We start from the raw sequence: 26262 nt of genomic DNA on the forward strand, positions 1-26262 counted from the left end.
CGAATAAAGCTATTTTTGTTTTGATTTTGATTTAGTGGAGGCACTCACTTTGTTAAGCCATGCTAATGATTGTCTCCGTGGTGGCATGGAGTTGGGCGAGCTGCGCAGAAGAAAAGAAAGTTGCATCCGCTATTGTTGAAGCTGAAGCACGCCGCAATGTTTAAAATAAACTTTATATAAAGCGTGGCGTGCCGTGCTGTTTTAAAAAAAACATAAGATGAAGCGTGCCATGCTACGCTGCTTACATTCATTTTTTAGGCACAGGGAAATTAAGTGATTTGCCTAGAATCACACGATGAGCCGACACAGAATTGCTACAGTCAGCAGCTCTGGCCATAACACCACATCCTCTCACCCTCTTCCAGGCTGCGCTCACAAAGACCCCCTGAAAAATGAACAGCAGCACAATGGCGTCATGTTATGCAACCGCTCACCCAAATCCTAAATGTAAGCATGGGTGAGGTGCGGACCCACAAGGGGCCCAAATGAATGGGCAGTTTTTACTGCCTCTTTTAAGTGGATCAGAGTAGGTGAGGATTTAGTGCCGGTTAGTTGGTTGTTCCAGTGGTTAACCTTTTGGGAGCATGGTTACTAATGACACGGGGGACTCTGACACAGTCAAGTCGTGCTGTGAAATGCCGTACACAAGAACGTGGGATATTGAAAACCAGCAACCGAAAAGGAGCAAGATGAGGTCCAGAGTGCCCCTGCTAGAGGGGTGCTGGGAATCGGACAGTGCAACATTAGGCCTGTTAGAACCTAGATCAAGAAAGAAATACTGCACCCCAAGGCTCTGACACGCGAACACTTTTGAAGGAGCACAACATCGCAGCGAGCTGGCAATCAAACCACTTGCCTCCCCTGCAGACCAACCGCAGGGGGTAACCCATGACATACCGGTCACACTGCTTCAGTTGAAGGGATCACAACATCCATCCCTCTCCTACAAAATACACCACTGTAGGACCAACCTTCCCGAACAAAGCCCACCACCCATGGTTACTTAGGTCGGGGAAAAGATGAATGTCCTGTAACCCTAACCTCACCTATCCGTCTGTTCATCGGAGGATGTGGCCTACCGGCTGGAATGGTTGAACTTGAAGCTGGGGAACCGGGTTAGAGTCTCGGCAGGGGCGCTGAACATTCTGTGCAAATCACTTAATCTCCCCGTGCCTAATGTAATGAATGTGTCTGTCTGTGATTCATCTGGTGCTTAGTGCTCGGATACCTTCAGGTCGAGTTCGCGCTATATAAAAGTCCGGAAAAAATGGCACGAGGCAGGATTGAAGAACACTGCACTGTTAAAAAAGTGCGGAACATTAAAAAAATTGTCAGAAGTAGACGTTAAGAGGGGTTAGGTTCTTTTGATGACTAGAAGCTGAGATCTTTTGTGTTTTTGTTTTGAGATGTGAGAAATAAGGAGTTGGGGAGCGGGAGCAAGAACGTGATTGTAGTATTTGCATGTCGGACAGAGGCGTGCTTTCAAGCTGCTGAGAATGTTTTCAAGCCCCGTCCATCGGCTGTTTACTTATTCCTGTAGCAATAAAAAGTGCTCGTAAACTATTTTCACAGACGTCTAAAACGTGCTGATTACATTTGGTAAGCATCTGACATGAGGCCATTGAGCTTCATATTTCCCTGCACAAGTCCCTCTGCACTCCGCTGGAGAAGGCTGTGGCGGTCACTTCCCTTATATGGTGAAGGCTGGGGTCCCCCTGCGTTGGTGCTCGGAGACCATCTCTTAGAGTGGCTCTTTGCATGTCTGGCAGTATCGGATTGATCTTTTAAAGAATTGTAATAAGACTTTAATAAACTCATCTGAAATGTTGCCCTGTAGCACTTTCTGGGGATTTGTCAACCGTTCTCCAAAAAAACCCAGCAAAATAAAAGGTAAGAGAAGAAAACATGCAAAATCAATAGGTTTTTTCAATGCTTATGCGAAGGTTGTATGATGGAACAATGCATGCATTAATCACGCATGCCTTAAAAATGCATACACTAACATTCACCCCATGCACCCCATTACCACGCATACCATTACAACGTGCATGCATCAGGACACATTGAAAATGCCATTACAACACATAGACGAACCAAGCATACCACTTCTGCACAAACTTTTATAACGGAATTGTGTGATACTGCTTATAACACTGAAAGCTGCCCTCCAAAAGCAATCAGGCAGCTCAACCTGCAGTCTTGCGCCCGCACTCCCCTCTCATGCCGATGCACCCACCACTTAGCCCGTGTAATGGCATACCCGCTCTGCTCCGCTGTTCCTGCCGCTGGTACTAATTCTGGGCCATATCCACACCTCTGAGACAGTTGCAGACAACTTTCACCGAAAGTAGTGACCATGCAAGCGCAGCCCAGTTTCCAAGGCCACGCTTCTCACAGGGGCCGCAAGATCAACACACCACCCTCTCCTCACAGCAGCTACTGAATTGTAAGTTTTTGTTGTGCCGCGTTTTTCTCCTGGGCCATCGAGCACATCAACTACAACACGGGCGATTCATGTTGTCTGCCCTCTATAAAAAAAAACCCTCACGCCTGAACAAAAGCAGCCATTTGTAAGGCCGGGCGCGTGCACATCTCCTGTCTGGGCAGGCATGGCAAACAGGAGATAGGGAGGGAACCAACATGCTTCCCTTGCAATCAAAAGCAAGGATTTTTCACACGCGCCAATTTAAAGCATGGGTGGAGCTTCCACCCCACTTCCAAAGCAAAACCGTCTCGCAAGCTAGCAGCGCATGCGCTGCGTCGCTAGGCAAGACCTAAAAAGGGGCACTTTCCTACACTCTAGCTCTGTTTTCTCTTCCTCACCCTTGTATCCTTTTTAGGAATCCCCCAGTTTTTGATTAGTTAATTCAAAACTGAATTCATAACTAACAGCTAGGCTTTCTTCCCTATTGTTATTTATTATTGTGTCATTTCTGCATATTCATGATTTACCATGTCTTTTATTAATAATAGGTTAAAAAACTTAAGGAGTTGCGTTCTATGTTGATGGAGCAAGACCCAAACGTGGCCGTGACTGTAAGGAAGCTTGCGATGGTGTCACTGACAGAAGTGTTTAAAGACATAACTCCTTCTTATAAAATCCGACCGCTAACTGAGGCTGAAAAGGCATCAAAGGTAGTTATTGACATAATCATTTGGTTTGCAAAAAAAAAATTTGAATTCTACATACATTTATATATATATATATATTCTTGATGCACATTTTTTGGGGGATATAATCACACAGTTGTATTTTCACATTTGTTTGTTGGTTCTTAAAATAGATATTGTTGTCAATTGAGCTACTGCTTCATTTTATGAATGTTGTATTTGTTATTGGACATCCAGAGATTTATGTGGTGTACCTGCTTTTAAGTATACACCTGGCAGTTTACAAAATACAGACGAGTGGGTAAATAACTCCTTTCATCGAATGACGTACGTTGGAGCGTACTTCTGTTTTTAAAAATGTATACGTTACTCCTGTTGCAAATATGATAACGATGGTTTGTAATCATTTAATCAATATAATCTTAAAAAAGAGAAATTAGGGACTAACAAAAAACACGAGGACAGGGCAAGCCTAGAGATGAAAAGCCACGATTCTTTACAAAATGATCCAGTCGAGAGCTAATCTGATCTCAGGAAAGCGGGAATTGAGAAGCTTGGGGCAGAAGGAAAGGATGTGCGATTGAACTTCCTGTGGTTCTTCTATCATGAAATGCCCAATCCACCTAAAGGTGAGGTTACTTAAAGGTAAGCCACCTGTCTCCACCCTAAGTTGATTTAGGAGCTTATGAGCCAATTAAACTCTCTAATTGACTCAGGCGTGAGTGTCCCTTTCCCTTTTACGTCAAGTAGCCAAATATGCACAGCTTTTTTTTTTTTGCTTTTTTTTTTTAACAAATAGGTACTGTGAATTTAGATTGTCTCCTTCCAAAAGTGGGCTTTTCTAACAATTCCATTGGTATTTGTCTCATTTCTTTGACTTACTTTCATTCAAAAAGCTTACATGTTTGTGCGCCCACCTCCGGCCCAATTCTAGATTTAGATTTGTCTTCAAGCACATCTAGATTTGCATTTAAAATGATCCATTCACATGGTACTTTAGCTGCTACTGAGCGAGATAGTCTCAATGTTTCCATTTCAAGATAACAATGCTTGTGAAGGTGACTCAGTTACGATGTCCAACTGCATTTCACAGTGAAAGCAACAGTGATTGCACAGGTATATATACAAATCCCCTCTCTCCTGGTCGCTGGCTGTACTAGTACATATCGTGTGCCTGTGAAGCAAGCGCCCATGAGCAGGATTTAATTTCTATTGGATATTCTCTCATTACACCCCAGCTGGGTGTTGGAAGGTGGGTGCATCAAAGCTCATTCATCAGGCATCTTTGCAAATCGTAAGGGTTAAATATATTTGGACATGGAGAAACATCTCTTTTTTTGCATAACCGCTGTCAAGTTTAGGAGCAGGTTCAGTATTACAGCACATCTGTGATCCCTGACCAGAAAACCTTCTAGACTACAATGAATGTAAACTGGTCAGGGGCGGCTCCTCCGCTAAGACGGAGGAGTACCGCCCCACTGTTCTCAAAGCAGGAAAAATAAAATGATAATAACGTTATCATTATTTTATTGTTCATAGGTTCTGGGCTGGCTTAGAAGGGGCAGGTGGCACAGGGGGAGGAGTGGCTTGCACACCAAGTACGCAAGATGGTTTGTTCGCCCGCCTTGGGCTGGCCAAGCAGTTATCCGCAATATGCATGTTCCTCACCAGGCTGTAATACACAGGAACATGCCCAGGCTCCCATTCCCCATCTTAGTGCTGAACTTCAGCACTCAGACCAATCCCAACGCTGCATTACAGCGTTGTGCTTGGCTTAAGAGAGCCAGGGTGCTGCCTGCTTCTGGGACTCGCCGGAGAAGGAGACCCGACGGTGGAGAGACGGTCATGGCAGCTGTGAGGATGTAAGTGTGTTTTTTATGGATTTTGTCACCCCCGTTTCCTGCCAGCCACTGCTGGAACTGGTGGGATTCTCTTACCAACTAACCAAGATATTTGAAATGCTGGTAGGGTCTTGACTTTTAATATAAAAAAAAGAAATAATTGGATTCAAATTTCCATTTGAAAAATATGTAAAGCCATAAAAGCTGAAGAACTGACTTTTAAGTTGTGCACATAATCTGATTAATAGGGCTTTCTATTACTTGTCATTCTCCATTTGTGTAAATTGTGTGTGATCTTTCATGTTAAATTATTGTATGGCCTGTTTTATGTGGAAGACATTGTTATTTAAAATGTGCATAGGAATTGCGTTTGTTGTCCAGCGAAATAAATTCCTGAACCGTGCCTATCCTGTTACTCTAAACCCAAATATCTACATGAATGTTATGTTTTTCTTGTACAGTACATGTTTTTTTTAGATGTTATTGTTAGCCTGCATTTGTTTTCTTTCTTTGTTTTTAAACTGTTACTTTTATCAAATACTTTACTCTGCCTGTATAAAACAACTTGTGCCTGCAGGTTAAAAAAGAAACACAGAAACTAAGAGAATTTGAAGAAGGACTGGTTTGCCAGTACAAGTTTTACTTGGAAAACCTAGAACAGACAGTTAAAGGTAAGGGTTTGGGTGGTTATTCAATTTGTTACAAGCGCAATAATTATTGTTTGGATATATGACTAAATGGAAGCAGTATGGTCATTTACACCACTTTCAGTTTAGAAGGTCAATACAGACCAGTAATAGTGCAGTTTTACAAAATTATGTAATAATACAAAACAACAATTTGGAAGTAAACACCTGCCAATCCTTAGTTTCCGGAACTTTACTCAGTAACAATACAAACCCAAGTGCAGAGCTTTGAGGCCTTGATAAGTGATTGACTGTGGGTCAAAGAATTCAGTATACTTGCTCATAACTAGGACTCCCAGGTGTGTGTGTGTGTGTGTGTCTGTGTGTGTGTCTGTGTCTGTGTCTGTGTCTCTGTGTGTGTCTGTGTCTCTGTGTGTGTCTCTGTGTGTGTCTCTGTGTGTGTGTCTGTGTGTGTGTCTGTGTGTGTCTGTGTGTGTGTCTGTGTGTGTGTCTGTGTGTGTGTCTGTGTGTGTGTCTGTGTGTGTGTCTGTGTGTGTGTCTGTGTGTCTGTCTGTCTGTGCGTGTGTCTGTCTGTGCGTGTGTCTGTCTGTGCGTGTGTCTGTCTGTGCGTGTGTCTGTCTGTGCGTGTGTCTGTGCGTGTGTCTGTGTGTGTGTCTGTGTGTGTGTCTGTGTGTCTGTGTGTGTGTGTCTGTGCGTGTGTGTGTCTGTGTCCGTGTGTGTGTCCCCAAATGTAATAAAACCTAACACCCACGGGTAAATATTAGTGTTATACCAGAAACCATATGTTGAAATATGCCTATATTAAAGGAAATGGCATCGTGTTTTTTTAACTTTCCATGCTGTCGTTCTGCTCAGCTGTTGGCCTGGAAATCATGAAAGATAGCACGGAGAGTCACTCATAGCTAGCCCCATTTAAGGAAGCACATTATTTTCTGTCTGAATTTATCAGTAAAAATCTGTAGAAATAGAAAACTGGGTGCCTTACTTGTAGCTAATGCTACCTAGTACCTAACTAGTTCTTCTAGCTACTGTGTCTTTCTTCATGGATCTCTTCTCTTGAATGGTGTGCTAATTAATGTGTAAATGTAAAGCGAGGAGTAGAACATAGATTGATCAAAGTGGCCTCCTGCCTTGAAATAGGAGTCAGGATAAAAGGAGGACAGGCAACGCCTGTTGAATCTGAAAGGGACCCACAACCTATTTCAGGTGAGCCACCAAAGTGGGGGAAAGACCTCTTGAGAATTGTCACCGAATCCAGAAATCCACTGATAGGAGGATTCTTTCAGTGGTGAGGAATAGCTGTGCTCTACAGTTCCCTCAGCCGCCTCTGCGGCAGTTCGCATCCCAAGACTTCTTGCAGGTGATCTAGGGGCTCCTCCAGAAAGGAGGCAGGGATACTGCTCACGTTTGGTATTAGACAGTCCTCCCCACAAAACAGATGCATATCTATTTCTCCTACTCTATGTAAGAAAAAAGGGTGGTGTACTCTGCCCCTTTGTGCTTCTCTATGATCTCAAACTGTTTCTTCACCTGCAGAATGATTTGAAGATATAATCATTGACTCATGCTCTGGTAGTTGTCTATAACAATGAATGGCATATCTCTGGAACCACCCCCCTCCCGAGACCCATTGTGTGAGGATTTCTCACAGCAAACTTGAGACTCTTTATTGCAAATTTGTCTATAATCTGTTTTAACTATTCGCATGTGTTTGGGTGATTCTTTTGTCACGCCGCAGAGCCTCACTAGCCCTTCTGGCACCTTGATCGCCTACCAAACACGACTAAAACCGCTAAAGGCCCTAGCTGGCGTGCAGGTGTTATAGTACTATATTAATAATGATCGCCCATATCGTGCTCACTAGCTATGCTGGCCTCTGGGGCTAGCAACACCACCACTCATAACATAATGAGTACAGGTTAAACATCAGGTGATTGACTCACTCAGAGCACAAGAGCACGTCATTGAGAGCATGGTATACCTGTAACAAACGAACTGCGCAAGATAGTAATTCATTGTTTGTCTTGTCTTTTCTCTCTGTTTGTTATTGTCATTTTATTTACAGGTGCAAACTGGTTTCCCTAAATCAAAGGGCAACCAACCAATTTTTCTGATTGCACATTTTTTACATTTTTCACTTTCACGTCCTCAGGTTTAGCTCCTAGGTCCTGACAAATGCCAGGTAATTGACACCACGATGGCAGAAACATGTTGACTCCACTTAATGGGAAGTAGCTGAACAATCTATTTAGCCTCCTTCCCGCACTTTGTTTTTAATGTGTCTGATTGGCCACTTAAAGTTAGTTTTGACACAATCCAGACATTTTTAAACCACACTGTCACCCCTTTATTCTTCACAAACACAAAAACCAGCTCCGCAGTAATTCTGGCATCAAAGCACACCGGGGAGGCATTCGGCCTCTCCCGGTGGGGCCCAATGATGAAGCATGTCACCAACTAGGTTGGTGAGTGAGGGCTTTCTATATAAATCTAAGAAGAATTCTATTCCCCCTGCTCCCTTTCTTCTTATGAAGTAGTCACACTCTTTTGTTGTTTATACTACCTATCTGGGGGACCATTATCCCTCACTCTCCTGTTGATAACGAATATGTCTGGAATGGACACTTTTATGTTCAGTGGAAGTTCCTCAGTCAGGGATGGACAGGCGTTTTATTCCAATGGGCATTTCCCCGGTGTGCTGGATCCCTTTGATGTTGGTTTCAAAAGTCCAGGGCTACTCCTGGTGCCTTTTTCACTTTCCATAGCTCCCCAAGTTTAATTGCTGCAGGAATGGGGATGCTTCGAGAGAGAAAGAGAGGGAGGCAGGAAGAGGGCTGAGAAAAAGTAATCCGAGAGGAGAGAGAAGGAGGGCGAGAGAATGGATTAATGGATGGATGGGAAAAGAGATGAGGGTGCATTGCTGGGTTTCTCATATTTTTCTAGGGTGCTTTTGGTTCCCCAGTCTGTCCCTGGCCTCATGTTTACAGGTAGAAGTCAACACTGCCAGGCTAGGAAATGGCAGTTAAATTTCTATGTTGCCCCATTTCCCTGGGGCTTTACCCTGGTCCTGGCCCTAGTAGTAGCATTTGTGTGTGCAGGTAAAGGACTACAGCCATTGATAAATGGACAGTTGTCTGATCAGAGATACATCAAAGAATCGCTAAGGCCCAACACAGTATTGTGTTGGTAGTAAACTATCGTAAATGCTTCTTGGTGCCTTCCAAGAGGATTTAGTTCATTGTGGCTTGGTGTAGGCCTTCCCTCCTCCATACTGTTACTCCATTGTTGGACCACTTCCTGAACAGTGATACAGCCCTAGCCTGGTGGGTACAGATTTTTCTGGCAATGCAGGCATCCTCCATAGGTATGGGCCCCTATGCCTAGCTCCATATACATTCCCTGCAGCTTCATCTGACCGGGCTCAGCTGCTGGTTGGCCAGTCCATTACAGTTCCACTGTAAACATCCTTGGGATGCAAGTGTTGAGAACTGCAGTGAATAAAATTGTGGTACTTCGAACACCACAGATAAAATCTCCTGCTACACGTCTGTGTGTTCATGGAAGAGATTATGTAGGACAGACCATTAATTTAAGCTAGTTCCTCTGCTGCGGTTGTGCATCCATGTGTCGCAAATTCCTTGTTCTCCAGTCTCTTGAATGCAGCAGAGGCGAAGAGTGAATGTTGAATCTTCACTGCAGGGTGTCTCCACACATCAAGGATTTCCCCAAGCCATGGAAGTACTCTGACCGAGAATGAAGCCATGGATCCATCAGTTTCCATTTGCATCCATTTCTCACAAATTCCTTGTTCTCCAGTCTCTTGAATGCAGCAAGGGCGAAGAGTGAATGTTGAATCTTCACTGCAGTATGTCTCCACACATCAAGGATTTCCCCAAGCCATGGAAGTACTCTGACCGAGAATGAAATCACTTCGGCCTTTGACACCAATACTGTGGTCACTCCCTGCCGTGACTTCATTTTGAGGATGACCACTTCGAGTTATAGTGTCGAAGTGGATAGGTACATTTGTCACTCTTCTTTTCAGTCCTCGTTAACCAGATTCTGTGGGTAAATATATTTTGAAATGGGGCAATATCTCCCTTTTTGTAAATCAACCATGGCTGAAGATTGCAGCAAGATTCTGAGCCATGAGCATAAAAACATCTAGCGAGCGGAGGAAATGGGACAATCTTCCCAAGTTCTTTCCATCTTCAAACGATATTGCAAAGTCTAAGTATTAGTATGGAACCCATAGTCAAGAAGATTACTTCATGATGTGCAAGAGAACAGCTAGCCCAACACGGTGCCAGGTTTTCTCCTCCACAAGAAACACAAATGTACTTGTTCACAGCTTCACACTTATTGTACAGTAAGGAAACTACACCCCTGACATATTTTTTACTCATATTTCCCAGTGATGTATGTAGCCAATATCTGCTCTTCTGCTGCTGGGTTAAAAGGGTCATGCATGTTTTAATTGCTTGAATGTGCTATATTAAGAGGATTAATACATTTTAAGTATTAGTTAAGTGTTAAACGTGAGTAAACATTTCAAGACGAAAGCACACCAATACTAAATATGCCCTCATTTTTGTTTTCATGTGTATATACATGTGCTATATCTAGTGAATACAATATGACTTTATTTTGCATAAACCTGAAATAACAAGTATGTAGTGCACCATTTTGAACAGATACTACCAGATACACACTATTTCTATCAAGTCAATGATAACATTGAATATTGGACTTATGAGGATGTTTCCACATTCATACAATGCTCCACAAATGAAATTGGGTGACCAGTTTTACATTTGTCTGAAGTCTAATTCAGAGCCACATCTTTTTTTTTTCTTCTCTGTTTAAGACTGGAAGCAAATGAAGCTGAAGAAAAGCGATGTTGTATCATTGAAAGCATACAAAGGGTTGGCAGAGGTTGCAGTGAAGTGCTTGTGCGAACTGATGTTGTCCCTGTCTCACTTCAACTTCCACAATAACATTATTGTGATGATTGTACCTCTCATGAACGACAAATCCAAACGGGTGAGTCACACATTTAATGTATCAAGGTAATTATTTTAAGGTAATATTGCTTAAGTAAAAGGGGTCATTTCTTATTTGGTTTCAAGCTATGACTGCGTGCCATAAGGCAAATATTTTGAAGATAACATAATCTAAATCTTTATATGTAATTGAGAATTGCTAAGCGTGGCATTGCTGAGTGTCTTTTTCCCTCGCAAGGCTTTTTCCACTTCTGTCTTTTAATGTTGGAAATTTGGACCAAACGCATCGGTTTAGCAAAGTTGTCTGTTTATGTATAACACACATGTTTTCCTAAGACCCACAATTTGTTGCTGTATCGTTGGAGTGTTCACCTCCACTTTAAGCTAATGATTTTGGTAGTCAAAGCTTCAACTGGAAAGGTATTTATGTAAAAGGTGAGCTTATTAACCCTCTTCCAGGTTGTTTAGTTGAATTTGTTCAAGGCATACGAGCTGCTGATTACACACTGTCCATAGATCGCCACCTAGTGTTGGGCCCGGATGTTTGCAGTTTGTTTTTGTCCTGAAAAGTTCTCTGGAAGTCACGAGATAGGTGACTCCTCCTTTGGACCACATTGCGCATGGGCATCGGCTCCATCCTGAGATTGGTTTTTTCCGCCATCGGGCTCGAATGAGTTTCCTGCGCTCCGGTTTGGAACCGAATTTCCTTCGGCGCGCAATCCTCACCCAGTTCGACGGTATTGTTTCGATCGCGCTCCCCATCGACGCGATTCTTCACCACTTCGAAGTCTTCCATTCCGGTCGTCGACTAAGGCCTTCGGGCCTACCTGGGCCTTACTCTCTGGCTCATGGAAAGGACGCCATTCAAGAAGTGTCCTCGATGTGGGTCGAAGTTTCCCCACACAGATCTACATGAGGTGTGCAACCTTTGCCTCTCACCCGAGCACGAGGCCAAAGACTGTTCCGCTTGTGCCTCTTTCTGTTCCAAAAAGACAATTCGAGACCGACGGGCTCGAAGAACTATGGCTCGCTCGTCAGCTTCGATCCCCGTCAACATCTTTGAAGAGGGCGTCGACGTGCCAAAACACCAGCGGGCCGAAGAAAGTGCCAGCTCTTACTTACGGGTCGTAAGTAAGACCGTTGACCCCAACCCTTCCTCGACACCCTCAAAAAAGGCTTCGGTCACACCCTCACCTTCTGGCCCAGGTGCACACCGAGAGACTGCTTCCCACGCCCTGCCTTCGGGCCTGGCAAAGAAGCCTACTAAGCCTTCAGGCGGCTCGGGCTCGAGTCAGCCTATTCCTGGTGCCGAGCCCATACCAACACCGAAGAAGAAGCCATCTTCCTCGACCACGCCGACCGCTGCTCTGACACCTAAGCACTCGGCGCCAAAGACTGGCACCGGCTCATCGATGCCAAAACCGCACTTGGAGCCGAGTAAAAAAACGCCTAAAGGTCCCGACTCACACACTTTGGAGCCGGAAAAACACCCGGAACCGAAAAAACACGTTCCGGTAAAAGACATTTCGAAAGGTCATACTTCTAAGCCAAAAGACCCTAGACCAGCTACCGAGTCGGTGACGAAAAAACCTCCGGAACCGAAACCTTCGACGCTGAAGGATCTGCCCTACACAGAAGAGCTTTTTACACCAGATCCTACTCAAAAGACTCTTGTAAAGGATCCTAAGACTGGCCAACTAGCTATTCGCTCCAAGAAGAGACCACTAGAGGCGCCTGCACCTCCTCCAAAGAAGAGACATTGCAACCTCTCCATTAAGGGTCCCTTCTCCACCACCTCCCCATACTATTCCTCCTGCTACACCTCCACCACCACATCATTCGCCTACACTATCCACTAATCCAGATGATGATGTAGATACAGACTCTGATAACACAGGTGGGGGTGCACATGACCCAGTAGGGACTAATAGTCCACCTCAGTCACCTAATTCATGGGACGAATATAATAACACCCCTGATGTAGTTCCAACAGCGATGAAAGGTCCAGGGATCTCAGGCCTATATCTTTGTTCGTAATTATTGACGAAATGAAGGAGCCATACTCGAAGCCCCGGACCCTAGAGAGCTTCAAAAATACAAATTGAGTTTAGGAGCGAGTATGTATTCCTTTCCTTTGAATAAATAGGTGATAAGGGTAAATCTTTCCTTACTTTTGTTTGGTCTTAACAAAGGCCATAGCCATGTCCATTCGGCTCTTTAATAATTCAATTCATTTTCATTAGGTTTATCCAAATTTTATTTATTAAACAGAGAGGAAAGACAGCCGACACGTGTTTCACCCTATATGGCAGGTAGCGCCAGGGCTTTCTCAAGGCTAAATGAATTGGTTTACATCTAGTCAAAAGTGCATCAGTAGTATGGCAAAAAGTGGGGGTTACTGCAACAGAAACCCAGTTTCTCGCACTGCTGTTTTTGCAAAATCAAATAAAGCCCCAACGGAGTGGTTGAAACGTAAACAATGATTCGCTGCACAAGGTAACCACAAGCATTCCGAGTCAAACATGATTCCGAGATATGGAAAGTTGGTGACCTGCTCGATACGCTTATCTTTAATCCAGAAAGAGCATGCTTTAACAGCTCTTGGGCTACATATCATACATTTAGTTATGGAAATGTTGTTTCCAAATCTAAATTGTCTGTGAAGCCAACAAAGCTATCAATGTGGGCCCTTAGGCCATTGGGGAGCGAGACATAAAAACAGCATCATCTGCATAAAGCAGATGATGCTGTTTTTATGTTTTTATAAGGTTTTATAATTACAAATGTATCCCTCCTCTTGTTTTCTCGCCAGCTCCATTAATAAGAAGTAGCATTTTGTGGAGAGACTACTACAAAAAGAACACATTGCAGTCCTCGTAAGACTTCGGGAGGTATATGACATAAGACGCGTGACTAGTGCCGAAACACTCCCATTTAAAAGAGGTTACTAGAATGATTCTAATAGGATGTCATGTTTTGTTAGATCCCGACCGGAAATAAAGATTGGAACCAATTTATTGACTCAACAAATTCGACCTGAATAATTTAGGTATGTTGCTAAGAGTGTTCTTACCATTTCTAGTGAATATTGAAACATCAATAAGCCTGAGAGATATATCAATATTCTTCCCTCTAGGGAACGTCTTCACTGAATAAATTGAATTTTCCCTTCCTAAATATGGATCGACTGAGACACTGCAACTTGAGCCCACTTTTAAAATCAAGAAGGCTCTACTGGCTCAAATTGCTCAGGTGTATATAAAAACGTCTAGACCTAATAGTGCAATTTATAGAGAAAGTGGATGTTTGAAGAAAGTTTTTTTTAAATAAAACTTTATTGTTCTTCTTACATCTTATACAGAAAGTGACAAAGCCCTGATGAGAATCTGGGAACTGGTTTTCCTGGATTTGAAACGCGTCGGCACAACTGAAGGAGCGAGTAACGTCATTGATAGTTCAAATTTGTTTTTTCTACCTTTGAAATTGGTAACCTTGTGGTGGTTTTGCTCCTTTTTAGGTCTCGCCTGTCGATGCGCATCGAGCTTGCGAGCCTATTGCGGCTTAAACAACCTTTAACTAACAAGCAAGGAATCGTGGCGATTCCTTGCAGTGCCCGTGACTTTTAAGCTCAATGCGCATGTGCATTGAGCTTAAAAGCGCGTGCACATCAGTTCCCTCAGCCGCAATCGCCGTCTGTTCCCTCAGCCGCATTCCTCCGACACCTTTTGAAGTGAAGCTTAGCTTCACTTCAAAGGCCCCGGCTTCTTCACACCCACATGCCGCTCTCCCCGCTCCGCCCCCTCCCCTGCCCGCCGTGTGCATTTCTCCTACACCCCCTCCCCACAGCAATGCCCTCCGTCTGTTTTACAATTTGAAGAGGTAATCGGAGTGCCTCCTCACATTTCACTTCACTGCCTTCCAACCTCATAATTGAAACTTTAGTCACCATCTCCTGTTTGTCGTACTGTTGTGCCGCTTGTCTTGATTCGCTACAATGTAAGCCCTCAGATGCCTTTTTTCTTTCTTCTCTGATTTACATCGTTTTGTACCAAGTTTTTTTTCCCTTGGCTTTCAAAATACCTTTTGCTAACATACCGTGAAAATGTGATCAGCTTCACCCATCGTCCCCGTTCAGCACTAATCCATTCCTGTAAATAAAGTTATAAATATATTTTCCACTTCTGCTGCAAGACTGCATATCATCCAAATCTTTTTGATTTCGATTTCTTTCCACTGGGGTTGCTCTACTACAGATTCAAAGAAACGCATGGTGTGCATGTTTTGTTATAAGAACATAAAAAGGGATCTCTAAACTCTTTTTTAGGTAAATAAACACTGGTTTATTGATACAGCAACTCTATCAAATGGGCCGTGGTAATAATCAATTTGTGTTTTCTTTAATGAGGGAAACCCAATTTTCAATCGTACCTGTCCTTTCCACCCATGTACTCTCCATCTTACGCACTATTGACCACACACTGTGAGCTTGCCCTTTCTCCTTTTTTTCACCCCCACAATCATACCTGAAGAACTATTCACGTGCTGCTCTCTTTATGTTGCAAGTCGCCTTCCCGTATGCTCAACGACTTCCCTGTAATAGTTCTGAGAATATGGTTGACTTATGTACAAAGTCAATCATCTTTCCAGCCCGACCATTCTTCTTTGTATGCACAACACCCACCCTCACCCTCACTCACCCTCACTCACCCTCACCCTCACCCTCACTCACCTTCAACGCCTCACCCTCACTCACTCTCAACCCCTCACCCTCACTCAACCTCAACACCTCACCCTCACCCTCACTCACCCTCAACCGTTCACCCTCAACCCCTCACTCACCCTCACTCTCACTCACCCTCACTCACCCTCAACTCCTCAGCCTCACCCTCACTCACCCTCACACTCACTCACCCTCAACCCCTCACCCACCCTCACCCTCACTCACCCTCAACCCCTCACACTCACTCACCCTCAACACCTCACCCTCACCCTCACTCACCCTCAACCGTTCACCCTCAACCCCTCACTCACCCTCACTCTCACTCACCCTCACTTACCCTCAACCCCTCACCCTCACTCACCCTCACTCACCCTCACTCACCCTCACTCACCCTCACTCACCCTCGCCCTCACTCACCCTCACTCACCCTCACTCACTCACCCTCACCCTCACTCACCCTCAATCACCCTCACCCTCACTCACCCTCAATCACCCTCACCCTCACTCACTCACACTCACCCTCACTCACCCTCACTCACCCTCACTCACCCTCACTCACCCTCACTCACCCTCACTCACCCTCACTCACCCTCACTCACCCTCACCCTCACCCACCCTCACTCACCCTCACCCTCACTCACCCTCACTCACCCTCACTCACCCTCACTCACCCTCACTCACCCTCACTCACCCTCACTCACCCTCACTCACCCTCACTCACCCTCAGCCTCACTCACCATCAACCCCTCACTCACCCTCACCCTCACTCACCCTCACCCTCAACACCTCACTCACTCTCACTCACCCTCACTCACCCTCAGTCACCCTCACTCACCCTCAACCCCTCACCCTCACTCGCCCTCAATCACCCTCACTCACCCTCAACCCCTCACCCTCACCCGCCCTCAATCACCCTCATCCTCACTCACCCTCACCCTCACTCACCCTCAACCCCTCACCCACCCTCAACCCCTCACCCTCAATCACCATCACCCTCACTCACCCTCAACCCCTCACCCTCACTCACCCTCACCCTCACTCACCCTCACTCACCCTCACTCACCCTCACTCACCCTCAACCCCTCACCCTCACTCACCCTCACCCTCACTCACCCTCACCCTCACTCACCCTCACCCTCCCTCAACTACTCACCCTCACTCACCCTCATCCCCTCAGCCTCCCCCTCACTCACCCTCAACCCCTCACCCTCAACACCTCACTCACCCTCACTCTCACTAAATGACAAAGCCATCAATATAGCAATTTTAACATCGCAAAAATAAATAAATTATGTCATTTACAAGAACAATAACTACAACTTTTCTAATGTGATACTTATTGCATTCCAACCCCACTCATCCACGCAACGCCACTCACACACGCAACGCCACTCACACGCAACGCCACTCACACACGCAACCCACTCACACACGCAACCCACTCACACACGCAACCCCACTCACACACGCAACGCCACTCACACACGCAACGCCACTCGCACACGCAACGCCACTCGCACACGCAACGCCACTCACACACGCAACGCCACTCACACACGCAACGCCACTCACACACGCAACGCCACTCACACACGCAACGCCACTCACACACGCAACGCCACTCACACACGCAACGCCACTCACACACGCCACTCACACGCAACGCCACTCATCCACGCAACGCCACTCATCCATGCAACGCCACTCATCCATGCAACACCACTCTTCCATTTGCAAAACGAAAAATGTCTAACTATTCTATTGCGAGACCTATTGCATTTCCAATGCTTGTTTGACTTTGTCCTTCATTTGGATGTTGATTCATTCAGTCGTAATACTAAGATAGAAATATACAGTATCTGCTTGTAGAGAGTGTTGTATTTTAGATGTATGTTTCTTGTTTTTCCTTTAGTAATTACGTGGAATGTAAATAAGTGTTTGTGAATTTTGATTTTCATTGTCGTAAATGTTGTATAAAATGTACAGTTTTTTCCTTTTCATACACAATTGTGATATAAAGTGAGATATAAAAAAAACTTCAAATTATATGGTATAAATAAAAATACCGGTGCAAATCAAAGAAACTTGTTTTTGCCCTGAAAGTTGATATTTTGAAACCAAGAATGGTATAGGCACCTTTTGTGTGTTTTCTGATGTATAAGGCCCAGCTTATTGCATGTCCCAAAGGGCCTAACTCCTTAGCTTTTGTAAGTCTATTCTTAGGCATTGTGAGTGAACAGGGAAGCTATCCAGAGTACATGGGCTGGACACTCGTCATTACGAAGTCCCCAGCTCTATGATGGCTTCACTGTACCCCAAGATGCTTAGTACCAAATATCTAATCTTAATAAACCTGCACTGATACCAGTGTCAGATTTATTAACAAATGTAAATAGAGGACACCTTAGAGGTGCCCCCTAAAAACCTACTGACTACTAGTGTGGTTGCCGACTGGTCTCAGCCAGCCTGCCATCACTAGACATGTTTCTGGCCTCCTGAGGAGAGAGACTTTGCTCTCAGAGGCTATGAACCAAGCCTTCTCTGGGCGGAGTTGTTTACAACTCATCCAAGCCGGAACTGGCTTCTACGGCAGGAAGCTTCAAAGGCATGCCGCCTTTGAAATGCAACCAGGCCTCTCTAGATTGTGGATGATGTGAACCCCCTGTCCTGACCCCACTTTTCTGCAGGACAGGTAGGAAAATTAGTTAGTTTAGGAGGTGTACCCACACCTAGTCAGCACCACCCCTAAGGTGGGGCAGCTGATGTGGATCCCACTTTTCCAAATCCTCCATCTTGTGTTGGAGAGAGTTAGCCTATTAGGGTCCGGGTTTTACCCACTTCCCATAGGAAGTGGTCATATAGAGCTCGTAGTCACCCTAAGGTAGGTAGCCCATTGGATACTACCTGGTACTCCCCTTAACGCCCTCAAATTGAGTATTTAGGTGGCACCTCTCAACCCAGAACTTCAGATTTGATGGACCGAAAGAAGAAACGGACAAAGAAGTGCTGCTGAACCAGAGAACTGAGTGCCTGCTGTGGGCTATTGGTGCAAAACCCTGTCTGCCGCTTCAAGACTCAGTAAGAAGTACTTGTGCTCTGGGAAGTCAACTGTGTCTCCCCACCGAGTGTGAAGACACATGGATTACTGTAGCTCTGCCATACCAATCCCCGGGGTATTGGACGCCCTGAAACAAACATCGACCTACTCCCAACTGCCCAGGAAGTAAGCACCTGTCGAGGGACGTCAAGAACCCTGAGACCTACTCCGTGAGTTGCCCAGCAGACCTAAAATCATCCCTGTAAGCTGCTTGCCCCAGACTGCGAAGACCACCTTCTCGCACAGAGACCGTCTGACCAACCTTCTCTGCACCCAACCCGCCCGGCCTGGGTACCAACGAACCGGCTGTGCTCCCATGGTCCAGAGGCCCTTGCAACCCTAGCCCCCGTTTGGGAGCACTCAGACTTGTCGACAAGTCCCACTATGCAGCTTGCTTCAAGGTAGCCCCTCCTTCTTCGTAGAGCACCAGCTACCAAAGCCTCTAGCACCCTGCTCCTGGATGAAACCAAGACTCTCCCTATGGATCGCTGGTGGCCTCTTCAACTTTGGTGGGTTGCAACTCCGAATCCAGAAGGTGAACCCCTAGAACGACTCTGCTATATTCTATGCATTTTTGCTATTTCCTCCCATAAAGATGCATTGTGCTTAATTGCGCACTACTGTGAACTATTTTTCAAACTTTAATAACTTATAAGCAATTAAGTACTTACCTGTGAACAAAGTTCTTGGTTTGAAAATCTATATAAAATACCTGCTGTTTTTGCAGATTGGTCTCAATTTATTCTTTGAGTGTGTCTCATTTATTGCCTCTGTGAGTACAACAAATGCTTAGCACTACCCTCTGATAAGCCTAACTGCTCGCCCACACTACCATACATCGAGTATTAGTATTATCTACTTTTGCCTCTCTGAACCAATCTGGGACTCATTGGACTCTCTACTCAGTGTACTTAGTTTTAGTGCACTATATAGGGAGCCAGTTTCCTACACTAACCCATTAATCAAATCTTTCGAGATTTTTGGTTGAATGATCATTTTCCAAAAACTGCTGGTGTCCTGTACGGAGATGGCTGCTATGAGCTTGTCCCACATGTCCTGTTTGACCGCCCACTTTCTATCAAGAATGGCTTAATTATATGCGTTTCAGCAGGCTGGCAAATAAACCTGGTCTCTGGGGGTAGATTTAATGGCTGCACTTAATCTCCCTTTGGCTACCCTACATTCCTTATTAAACCATCCCGGTTTGGATTTGTTACACACGATGGCTGGACATGATAAAGTATTTCTAATGTTAACATTCAAAGAATTAAACTATGGAATTGTTGGACTTATTTAGCAATGAGGTATTCCATTAATAAGGAAACATTAGTTTTGATCACAGTGTTAGAAAGTTTGGCGAAATCAGCATTTCTCCACCTAAGTATTAACCCACGATCATGTGGAGTAATACACGTAGCTCCAGTTAAAGCATGGAGATGGGAGAGGGTAAGGGTATGGGAAAGCTTAGTGGGATTTTGATCACTGAATGCCCTGACAGGAATAGCTGTTGAATGGGCTAACCTACCAGTGAGACAGTGACAGGAGAAACAAAAATATAATCTTTTGTAGTGCCCCAGCCTCTATCGGTAAAAGTGGTAGTAACCTAATCCGTGGGTCCCAACAGATCTAGCTAACCCTAATTCAAGGATATGCTTACAGAGCCTTTCTCCCCTATGATCTGTAGTCCCAGATGCAGCATCCCCGTGGTAAGTTTTGAGTGGTTGAAGCACTGTAAGATTAGACCCTAATTTGGCATTGAAATCCCCTTTCAGTTATACTGTTGAAATCATTGAACAATAAAAAAGACCTTCTTCGAAGGCACTGCACAATACATACCAGATCATAGATATTGCAATTACTACGAGAAGAGCAAATGGCATTGTAAAAATTAGCAATTATTTGACTATATCAACCAAAGAATTTGCATTCCAGCGTGTATTACAGGCACAGGGTGGATCATAAAACCACTTGTGGTGTGGACAAAAAAAACATGAAATCCCTGCTGGCTCTTCCCCTGTTGGCTCTATGGGCAGGAACTCAAAACTCTGATATCGAGTGAGATGTTCCGTACACCAGGTTTCTTGAAATATAATCAGGTCAAGAATTTTAATATAAATTATGCCAATCCTCATCGCCCAGCCTAGACACTAACCCTAACACATTACAGCGGATCAGTTTCAACAGAGGATCTGGGCTATCACCTCCAATAGTACTAGAAGAAATATTGGGAGTAGCTAAATTGCTAGATGATGTAACCTAAGGGGTCTGCTTACAGGGAAGGCTTAAGACATTGATGATGGTGAGGTCATCTACCTGGGGTACATGTCTACACCGTACTCTGACAGATTTGGGTTGCCTATGAACGTGAGCGCAAATCAGTTCACCAGCATACTGAAGACGTCAGTCCATTTCGTTAAGGTCTGCCAAGGGTGCAAAGTAGCTGCTAAATGGGATGTAAGTGATCCAGCGGGCTATAGGAAATATGTCATAAGCAACGCTACCTAACTCCACTATATACACTATCAATCAATAAACTCTCATAAGGCACATAAATCTAACATGACATATTATAACCAACTGAATCATGTGACCTAATTAACCTATTCACAAATTATACACATTTATATACAACCATGGTAAATGAATTCATCGTACTTCACAAACTTACAAGCTAATTAAGCCACTGTGGCGATAAGATCTAGCTATGAATAACCTATACCCATGAAAATAACAAGACCAGCTTGTTTTCCAAAGTAAGATTTTTATTAGCTACTCATTTGAAAAATGTATTAGAAATTTTATTAAAACATTTTTATTTGTATCATTGCAAATAGTTATGACAATTTTATTATGAATCAAAATTATTATTGCAAATGAAGATTATTATTTTGGCATTTTCAAAACCTAAGTCCCTAACTAATGCTAACTATAGGAAAATTAAAGAGTAAAGTCTTTGAGGGCTCTTACGTGTTCCAAGAGAAGTCCAACAGCATAACGCCCTCATCAAAGGTCTGCAAGGAGAAGCATAACTCTTCCACGGGGTAAGAGTTTTTATACCTTTCTACGCTAAGCTAATCTAAGAAAAAGTAATTTTTCACTGCTGAAATCAGAGCCCCAATTGGTCCAAAAGTGACAGGCGACGTGTCACCGCATTTCAGAATCATAGTTCCGTCATCATTCTTAGAGACCTTTGTCTCTAGTTTTCGAACAACGCAGTTTCCTCCAGTTTGCAACAATTGTAACAAATAAAGTTTTTTAGCTTTCTCGGATGCACGAATGTCATAAGCCTTTCGCCGGTTCCTGGCCTTGGCCTTGTTCGGCTAAGAGAATGTCATCTCAGCACGACAAACTTTTCAGACGGAGAAAACTGTTGCCATCATGGACTCACTCTGGCTCCAAACAGATTTTAGCAAGCACGGAAAATTTTCACTAGGCCCAAAGCCATTTTATTAACTATTGTATAAACAAACACAAGAAAATAATTAATGCGAGTAATATACATTTTTCTGTTGCCACCCTCCACTGCTAATAATTAACCCATTAGTCTAAGTTACCTAGCAGAAGCAAACAAATAAAGCAGCATTTTATATCTACCATTCTTCTTTTTATCCAGCAAGATTCTTTATGCACCTATAGAGAATAGAGTGACATCACATAGACAGGGAAGCAAAATAAGCACATGCCATTTATTCTAAACAGCTGCAGTTAATTTTTGACATGACAAATAAACACGATTAATTTATTATTTATCACAAACAAGGAAATGCAACATAATGCACGTTTATGAGCACACATGTTAGTATCCCGCGTTTTTCATGTGTAGATGCAACTTAAACTAGGTTGAATTAATACATACACAGCACAACTGTTAATTTTATTATTTTATTTATGGAAGTGTGACTTCACGAGTTGAAATGAAAAACATTTCTGAATCTCGCTCCATCAACTCCCTTATCTGGTGATTAACCAATCACCAGACCATACCCAAAAATTTGGTAAAATTTTATCTCAAACGAAAATGGTTCAATTTCATTCTGTTAGTATTTTCTAAAGACTTGTCTCAGCAAAATCTTTGCAACTTTCATATTGAGCTCTACGCAACTCCTCAAGCTCTATCTCTTTCTCTTGCTCCTTTTTGATTTTGTAAATTCTTCTCTTTTCCCTCATGTGCTTCTTTCTTTTGTGTAACATGCAACTGATCTTTGTCAAAACTATCACAAAAATTATCACAAACAAAGGTGTTAGAATCTTGCCAAGAACTGAACCACCTATTTCTTGATACCAGGTTTTGATAGCTTGGAATCTTTTTGAAAGACGTTCTGAAAAATCATCCTCTTCTAAGGGGACTATTTCTGAGTGCATCTCTGTGATGTTTCTAATGTACATTTCAATATTCTTACTCTCATCTGGAATGTAAGTACAGCAATGCTGCACATGTAAAATACCACAGACTCCTCCCTCTTTTGCCAGGAGTATGTCTAAAGCAAGGCGATTTTGCATCGCCATTGATCTGACCGCGATGACCTCCACATCCACTAACTGAAAACCACCTGCTGTGTCAGTGGACAATCTGTCAACAATTGTAGATAATTTTCTGATTCTTCCTGCATTCAGGGTTATACCTACTAAGGGTATCACTGCCTCAAAGATGTCTCCCAAAATTTCTGAGAAACTTTCTCTCCTATACCTGTTTGCATGGCCACTGATTTCAAAAGAACCTTCTGCATTTCTGTCAACATGAAAAATCTTGGGGAACACAAGACCAACAAAACATGTCCCGTACCAATGGTCCGGGAGATTATAATAAGCCTTATCTCCACAAACAAAATAGATCCCAGGAAAAATTGGATCTCTGCCACCTTTGAATCCCCAACCCCCCATGATTTGGTAAGTGTCCTCACAATTGCTAGCTCCTACAAAATAATTATCAAACAGGGTATTATCTCTCCTAATGCAAAGCTTGCCACTAATTGGTTTGTCTATGTGAATTGCAACATTGTCAAAAGATTTGCCATTAAGCTTAGCATCCTCCTTTTGCCAGAATTTAGATTTGGTCTGTTTGACCATCTCATTTCTTTTATAAATTGCCCTTCTCTCCTCAACAAGATTCAGGAAAGACTTTTCCTCAGCTCTCAATTTGCAAGTTAAGTTATTTCTGTATGCGTACTCATAAGTGAGCTCATTAGTTACTAAAAAGAAATCCCTCATCTGTTTAGCTTGTTTATGTTTATTTAAAGCATTCTCTATTTTCAGGTTAGCAAAGATCTCATCATAGTTGGAATAATAATATTCCAACCGACCAGTCTGGTAAAATAAGCTAGCTATCACACTGCATGTTATGCCATAAGTAAGAGGAAGCATAAAAATAGACGTAACATAACATAACATAACATATTGTATGTCACTCCCTCAGAAACAGAAGCAGGCAACTTTACACAAATATAGCAATCTTTGACATCCATGACCTTAACATACTCTCCCAAAAGCCTTGAAAATGTATTGCTAGAAAAATCACCAACAGACCTGTCCTGATGAGCATCTGGTCTGTGATCAATAACCTTGTTAACTTTGTGTGTTGCACTATGTTTGTCTTGACTAACTGAAGCTTTGCTTGTCATATTGACCTTGTACCTCTCCTTATCGATCCCGAAAGGAAAGATGACAGCTAAAACTAACCAGAGCAGAATTAATATGAGCACACACACCAGAGTCATCTTACAGCATTTCTTGAAAATGGAACATTTTGAAGTACCACGCGCCATTACATAAGGCATTTTTTTAAACTTATTTACAACAAAAAAAAGAAAACAAAAATGTTCAAAAATTTCTAAAACCTCACACCCCCCTTTAAAACCTGACACCCCCCTTTAAATTATTTTTTTTTTTAAACCCTCTAACAATTTTTCTTCGACCTTGCGTCACAAGTTATTCTCCAACTAAATACAATTTCTTCGACCTTGTGTCACCTAACACAATTTCTTCAGCCTTACGCCAAAAACAGAAACCTAAACTTAGTCCTAAATTCTAACAGGTTAGTACTTCAATCATTGTCCCTAATTTCCTCCACTTCTTCTTCCTGACTACTGCTGTTTATTTCAATTACAGGTGGTATTATTATATAAGCCCATTCAGGAGATTTATATTTTTGATTCGGTCTCAAAACTCTTTTTGTCTTTCTAGAAATCACTTCTATTTTCTTTCCTTTCTCAGCTTTCTTTTCAGGATCCCCCTGACTAGTGATCTCATTCACCTGCTCTTTTGATCTTTTCACTAACCTCACTCTCAACCCTCCGTTTTCAGTTGGCCAAGTCTCTCCTTTCTTCAAGGTTTTTCTTTTTGGCTCAGACTCATTAGATTCTGTTTTCCATGATCTTTTCTTCACTATTCCTTTCTGACATTCTTCATCACTTTCTCCAGAGTCACTGTCAGAAATTTCAATTGTTATCCCAGGATCTTTTCTAATCGGCAGCCTTACTCCGTTAGGAACAGCACTCCTTCTCCCATCACTGGTACTCGGTAATTCGTCTTCTTCCAATTCTTCAATCACCTTTAACTTCCCAGATCCGGATTTCTTGTTCCTGCTTTCAGAGTTCGTTTCCTGCCTTTCGATACCCTCCTGGTCTTTCTTCTGAACTTGATCAGACTCTTCTGTTGTTTCTTTTTCTTTTCTCTAATCTTGATCAGGTTCTTTTTCTTCACCTGTTTCTTTTTCTATTTCTTCTGCTCTTTCTTTGTCTAGCAGATTATTTTCATCTCCAGAATCTATTTCAATAATCTTCAACTCTTTTCCAATCAAATCTCCATTCACAGATGGTCTCTCCAGATGTCGACCACTCTGTCGATCTTCAATATCTGGATTTCTTTCTACTTCCTCTTCAGAATCTGAATCATCTGTCGTATCACTCTCTTCATCAGAGTTTTCAGGTGTAGGTATTGGAATAGTGTGACTTGGATGTATCCACCTTTTCAATCCTCTACACTTCACTGCATTCGTAGTAACAAGGATCACCTGCCTTGGTTTCTGCCACCTCGGGATCAAACAGTTCCTTCTTCGGTGAACTTTCGTTCTGACCCAATCTCCAGGTCTCAGATCATGTGTCTGCACTTTATCTTTTGATTGTGCTTCAGTTCCCACCTGATTAGACACAGAAGTCACTACGTCAGACAGACGCTTACAATATTCTAAAATTGCACTGTCATTAATGCATAACAGTTTTCCTATAGGTACAAAAGCTTGCCTCATTACTCTACCCATAAGGATTTCGTGAGGACTCAGACCTGTCTTTTTATCTGGTGTACTTCTCAAAGTCATCAGAACAAGTGGAAGAGCATCTGTCCACTTTACACCTGTATCAAGACACATTTTTCCAATTCTATTTTTTATCGTTCCATTAATCTGTTCAACTACTCCAGATGCCTCTGGTCTGTATGCACAATGTATTTTCTGCTCAATGTGTAATGCTTCACAGATCAATTTCATCAGCTTGTTATCAAAATGTCCCCCTCCATCACTCTCAATAGTGACTGGGAAACCGTACCTTGGTATTATCTCTCTAAGAAGCAACTTGGCCACTGTAATTGAATCACAAGGACGTGTGGGAAATGCTTCTACCCATCTTGAAAACAAGCACACAATCACCAAAACATATTTCAAACAGTTGTGTATTGGCATTTCAATGAAATCCATCTGTAATCTGGTAAAAGGACCACCCTCCCGTCCTATTACTCCCGTTCCCACAACTGATTTCCTGTTTGGGTTCATTTGTTGGCAAGTCAAACACCTCTGACAAAGAGATTCTGCAATTTTCCTGAACTTAGTATGAAACCATGTTTCTTTGAAAAG

General features: G+C 43.2%; 1 protein-coding gene across 1 annotated transcript in view; it reads left to right on the forward strand.

The window, feature by feature from the left end:
* Nucleotides 1–26262, forward strand: part of NOC3L (NOC3 like DNA replication regulator) — a 493023-nt gene that overhangs the window by 182008 nt on the left and 284753 nt on the right. Inside the window, exons 7-9 of the mRNA XM_078643385.1 lie at nucleotides 2974–3135; nucleotides 5530–5623; nucleotides 10467–10642. Of these exons, the coding sequence (XP_078499511.1) occupies nucleotides 2974–3135; nucleotides 5530–5623; nucleotides 10467–10642 (432 nt within the window). The remainder of the gene's footprint in view (nucleotides 1–2973; nucleotides 3136–5529; nucleotides 5624–10466; nucleotides 10643–26262) is intronic.

Source organism: Lissotriton helveticus, chromosome 5_1, assembly GCF_964261635.1.
Source record: "Lissotriton helveticus chromosome 5_1, aLisHel1.1, whole genome shotgun sequence".
Taxonomy (NCBI): domain Eukaryota; kingdom Metazoa; phylum Chordata; class Amphibia; order Caudata; family Salamandridae; genus Lissotriton; species Lissotriton helveticus.